The sequence below is a fragment of the Carassius gibelio genome, chromosome B6 (genome assembly GCF_023724105.1).
Source record: "Carassius gibelio isolate Cgi1373 ecotype wild population from Czech Republic chromosome B6, carGib1.2-hapl.c, whole genome shotgun sequence".
NCBI classification, from domain to species: domain Eukaryota; kingdom Metazoa; phylum Chordata; class Actinopteri; order Cypriniformes; family Cyprinidae; genus Carassius; species Carassius gibelio.
The window spans coordinates 21,476,190-21,482,189 of NC_068401.1; the positions used below are offsets into that span (position 1 = coordinate 21,476,190).

Genomic DNA, 6,000 nt, shown 5'->3' on the forward strand with positions numbered 1-6,000 from the left:
ATCTCAGGAGGCTGACAGGTAGGAACACATAAGTTGAACAATGAACCGACCAAAGACAGAGCACACTAGGAGATCTAAATAGGGGAACAATTAAGACACGACAGGTGGCACAGATAGGACAATCACGACAAGACTAGGATAACAAGGGGGGCGGGGCAAGGGAACGAGACAACACAAGCACATGGCCCAAAGACAAGGCCATGTGCTTGTACACAAAACACGGGTCTGCCATGATCCTGCCTCAAGACTAGGAAAAATTAAGGACATGAGGGCAGAATCATGACAGAACCCCTCCCTTAAGGAGCGGTTCCAGACGCTCCTCAAGGGAACATCAAACACGGGACATGACTGACATGACAGACTGGGACACAGACACAAACCAACAAGACATGACAAATAATAACAACAGCAAACATGAATACACAATGGCAGGGTTAGGGTGGCAAATCAAAAAAAACAAACAGGGAAGGGGAGGAGGCGGGACCACAAAGTTCATGGGGGACAGACCAGGGTGGGTGGGAGGGGCAGGAGTCTGAGGAGGACGGGACGGAGGCTGACGACGAGGGGTCCGGGCAGGTCTGGGTGGTGAGGGGTGGGGGGGGGACTCGGGACAACTGACAGAGGACATGACAGGAGCAGATACAGGACGCGGGGCAACACTTACGGGACGCGGGGCAACACTTACGGGACGCGGGGCAACACTTACGGGACGCGGGGCAACAACAGGACACGGGGAGACCACAACTACTGGACACGGGGAGACCACATCTACTGGACACGGGGAGACCACATCTACTGGACACGGGGAGACCACAGGACACGGGGGGACAACAGGACACGGGGGGACAACGGCTGGACACTCGGGATTTCTGGGGACAGGGTCAGGGGACAAGACAGGACTGACGGGGACTTCTAATATTTGAACAAGACGGGACAAATAATCAGACAAAGCTTTAGCAGCTATGATAACTGGCATCTCCTTACGAGATGAGACAGACTGTACTAGAGTTTCTGCTGCAGAGTCGGCCGCGGCTCTCTCCTCCGCTCTCACGACTGCAGACTTGAATACAGCTCTCTTCTTTGCCGGCTCGGGCACGCCAGCGCTCACCGCTGCTGGCTCGGGCACGCTCACCGCTGCTGGCTTGGGCACGCTCACCGCTGCTGGCTCGGGCACGCCAGCGCTCTCCGCTGCTGGCACGGGCACGCCAGCGCTCACCGCTGCTGGCACGGGCACGCCAGCGCTCACCGCTGCTGGCTCAGGAGACCTCGCCGACTCAGGAGGAGACAGGGTCACAGGACCAGCAGGCCCCTTCTTCTTCCTCTTCCTCCTTGGGCGCGGTGCAGAGGCCACAGCTGGGTCAGAGGCGGGTTGGGGGAGTTTGGTCTCGGACAGGGCAGCCTCGGACGCCGAAGACTCTGAAGCTGACTCCCATGAAGACCGTCTCCCTCGCTTGTTGGGGAGACTGAAGGCAGTGGGAGGTGCCTCAGGATTTTGGGAGGGACTTGCCTGATCCCCCAGGGTTGCCACGGCCAGGACACGACCCTCTGGGATCGTTGGCAGCTGGGTAGGTGGAGGGGACCTCTGTGGCTCCTCCTGGGAGATGCTCTCCCACAGCCGGGCATAATTTTGGAGGATCCATTCCCCCTCGGGCGAGTATGGGAGGGTGACCCCCTTCCTGTCGGTGGGGGATGACATCCAACATTGACGACGGAACTCCAACAGGTGTTGGAGCTCGGGGGACCTCCTGCCTGCTGAGTTCCTTTTTGGTCGGTTCATTCTGTCAGGGTTGGCAAGGGAGGAACTCAAGTGCAGACAGGAATCGGGTTACACAGAGGATTTATTATATACAAAAAGGGGAAAAACAAAACCCACGAGGGGGAAAACAAGGGCTAGGGTAGACACTAAATAATTTAACAAAAACTGAGTAGACAAGGTAAACAAGGACTCTAAACAGGAGAACACGAACTACAAATAAACACTCACTGCTAGACAAAAGACTTCTTAGAGGGGTTTCAAGGACAAGATATCTCAGGAGGCTGACAGGTAGGAACACATAAGTTGAACAATGAACCGACCAAAGACAGAGCACACTAGGAGATCTAAATAGGGGAACAATTAAGACACGACAGGTGGCACAGATAGGACAATCACGACAAGACTAGGATAACAAGGGGGGCGGGGCATGGGAACGAGACAACACAAGCACATGGCCCAAAGACAAGGCCATGTGCTTGTACACAAAACACGGGTCTGCCATGATCCTGCCTCAAGACTAGGAAAAATCAAGGACATGAGGGCAGAATCATGACAGCCTACTTATAATTACGATGTGATAAGTGGCAGCTGGATGCAATAATTGCATGCCAATGTGTATTGGCTCATTTAGTTACACTTGAAGTAGATTGGTCTCTCTAAGCGAGATCCCAATTCGTTGGTCATCCGATGGATGATGAGAGTGACCGAGTGAAAGGGAACAAGTCATTGGATGTGGTGTTTTTACATGCTTTCAGATGGAGCAGCATTTACTCCACAGAGCAATAGTTCACTGAGAAGCTAATCAAACAGCTTTCATTAATGCAGAACAATATCTTCTATTTCATTATTGCGCATTTTAAATCATCTGCAATGATGAACGTGATATTGTGTATCTTGTCAGTAAACTATGACTCTGTGTAATAATTGCTGCTTCATCTGAAAGCACGTGATGATATCTACTACTAATCACAGAACCGGCTTTAGTGGCTAGATGACTATCATGATTAATCATGCAGCACTACCAAGTCCAACCAAGAAATTGAGAAATTGAGCATTGAGCACCACTTGTTCACCAATGGATAATCTGCAGTGAATGGTTGCCGTCAGAAAAAGAGATTAAACATCTGATAAAAACATCACAATAATGCACAAGTAATCCATAGGATGTATGTCTATTAATCAAGACGATGGCTATTTTTCTTACAAAATCTAATTGCTTTGCTTAAGAAGGCATTCATTAACCCACTAGAGTCATATGGATTACTTATATTATGGATGGATGTGCTTTTTGGGACTTCAAAAACCTGGGCAACATTTCCTGCCATTACAAAGCTGGGAAGAGCCCGGATAGTATTTAACGGAACTCTATTTGTGTTCATCTGAAAGAAGAAATGTATATAAAACATAGGATGGCAAGGCATAAATTAGGGTAAGTAAATTAGGGGATAATTACAGTTTTTGGGTGAACTGTTTGGTGAACTCTCATTCTAACGGCACCCATTCATCACAAATGATCCAATGGTGAGCAAGTGATATAATATTAATAAATGTCAAATACTAATTTATTTTTTAATACAAAAATGATTCAGGTCACCTTCATTAATATAATGCTTTATACAATACAGATTGCGTCAAAACATCTTTACAATATTAAACAGGAAAATAGTGTGTCAGTAATGCAAGAGGACAAAAAAATTAAACTTTCCAGTTAAAGCCAATTCATCACTGATTCAATGATGTTATCGTCCAGGGCTGCATTTCCCAAAAGCATCGTACATCTTAGACCCATTGAAACCAATGAAGCTATGATCAACTTAGGATTACGATGCTTTTTGGAAATGCAGTCCAGCTTAGATCATTTCAAATAGTACTGTATCTGACACTTAAGTGATATTCAGAGATTTTATTAAGGTAGTGTAACTATTTTTATGAAATTCACAAAGTCACTGATTTTTTTAGAGTGTGATGTGTTTTTTCTTTAGCTGAGGTCTTCACTTGACCGTATCGATGAACTGGAAGCAAGCAACAGCCACCTTACGAAGAGACTAGAGAAGATGAAGGCCAATCGGAGTGCACTTCTGGCACAGCAGTGATGCCCACCTGTGCCTACTCATCACCCACTGGCACCAATGATCTGCCACCCATATTACACTAAAACTTCTATCAAAATCATACCAAATTAGCCCAATCATAATCATGCTAATTCAGACATTCAAAAGTAAATATGGCTGACAGGCATGAACGTCAACCTTCATTTGTTTGCTAGTGGGTTTCCAAGCGGAGGACATATCAAAAACGAATTCTTACTGAGGCTCATTAAAGTGACCTTTGGTTTGGATTAGCAGAATTCTGGCCCTCAATGAACTCTCAAAAAGTTTTTGACTGGTTACGGATCTCTGTTTCAACAGACCAGCTCAGCACAGGCTGAGCACAGCTATTGCAGCATGTTCCTAGTATGGTAGCATGTTGGTTTAGTAAACCAGTGGTGAGGGACATTGACTTATCTTAGCAGACCATGCACTTTATCCATGCATCAGTATTCAAATTTTGTTACACAGAAACTGTAATATATCTGTACACAGACCTGCGTTGCAAAATTAGGTAATTGAATTTGTGTAGTCTAGAGATTAAATGATTGAATGTATGCTCACATACAGAGACAGTTGAGTGTTTATAGCAATTTTTGTGCAGATGAGAAGTGTTGTTTACACTATCAACAGCTTAGCAACTTATTGCTAATGTCCATTTTGTTTCACCCCAGATCTGTGTGTGTGAGCGTGTGTGTTTGCGCACTGGTCCATACCTAGATAAGGTGTCTTCATAATGTAAGTAATTTTTGTTTTTATGCTAATGTTGGGTTAACATCCTGAAGAACTAGATTAGGACTACAACAAAATTATGCAATAACAATTATAATAACTTTATGGAGTATATTTGGGTATAAGCCAGGCTTTGAAAGATTTGATTCATCGTCCTGTTACAAATGTTCTTAGCGCTCACTGCACTTAGTTCCCCTTCTGGAACTCGAGCTGCGTCGAAACGCTTTGGCAAAGCGACGAAGCGTCTCATTCCCTCGGGGAACCAGGGTTACATACGTAACCTAGAGATGTTTTCTTTGATGCTTTATGAAAGCACTTAATGTTTTCTCTCACATATCCAGTGGGCCAAATGATGAAAATACTTTTGTTTTATTTAATATGCAGGTTTAAGACTACATACTTAGTTTCCATGTATAAAAACCTACAGATGTCTTGGTCATTGTAATATTGTTAGTAGAATTAGACAGTAAGCACAGCTGATCATCAGTAATGTTTCATGTCCAGTTTAATCTCAGATCATGGTGCAACTATATCATCTGAGGGCTAAATGGACACTTCAGATGTCACCAGCCTTTAAGGATACAAACTGTAATCTGAGTCTTGCTTTTGAAAACATGCTGAGTCAACACAATAAATGGGAGTGCAGCTTTTTCTTTTTTTAAAAGCTGGTCATTGTAGCACTTTCACTAACGGTCGGCCATGTAACTTCATTTAAGTGTAATAATAATCTCAGTGCATTTGGGGTTTATAGAAAGGGACATGGCTTTTTTTTTTTAAGAGAAGAAGAAAAAACGTTTTTGCAATGCTTTCAAGTGTAAATTGACCATTGCAAGATGTGCATCATTATGAAAACAGCTAAAATAATAATTGTCTTGATGCTGTATCTGCTGGTTAATCGGTTCTATCAAGAATATGGTTCTTTTTTGCTGTAATTAAACCTCTGGGTTCTGCTTCCATTAAAGACAATGCGCCACCTTGTTTACACAGTCAGTGAACATGTAAATGCTGTCTCTAAAGAACTGATAGGCTGAACTTTTGAAATAACAGACAGACACACCAATTACATCGTTTACCTGTATTACAGCTCTTCTGTATGACATGACATAGCAAGAAATAAACTCATGCAATAACACTGACTTTATTATTTTATTGCATAATTTGAACGTTTATTAATATCTTAACCCATTTGTGCACAAATTTTTCTGAATTGTTTTTATGCTTATAATCATGTTAATAGTGTCCTATGTGAACATTTTCAGCATTTATTCCCCCCTTTTTTTCTTTTCTTTTTTTTGAAAATCGTATTTGAATGTGCAGCAATATGGCCGTTAGGCAAATATGTTGCATGCACCCCTTCAATGTCAAATTTTAATAGGAGAGCATTTAGCATCTAACTCAAAATAAATGCTTTCAACAGATCTTTAT

At 43.7% G+C, this 6,000-nt stretch overlaps 1 protein-coding gene across 17 annotated transcripts in view; it reads left to right on the forward strand.

The window, feature by feature from the left end:
* The window catches only part of lrrfip1b (leucine rich repeat (in FLII) interacting protein 1b), a 42,221-nt gene extending 36,510 nt beyond the window's left edge, over positions 1 to 5,711 (forward strand). For all 17 annotated transcript variants that reach the window (XM_052559012.1, XM_052559017.1, XM_052559014.1 and 14 more), the window contains one exon: positions 3,739 to 5,711. In XM_052559012.1, coding sequence (XP_052414972.1) covers positions 3,739 to 3,849 — 111 coding nt within the window. In that variant the 3' untranslated portion in view covers positions 3,850 to 5,711. The remainder of the gene's footprint in view (positions 1 to 3,738) is intronic.
* The last annotated feature ends 289 nt before the right edge of the window (positions 5,712 to 6,000 follow it).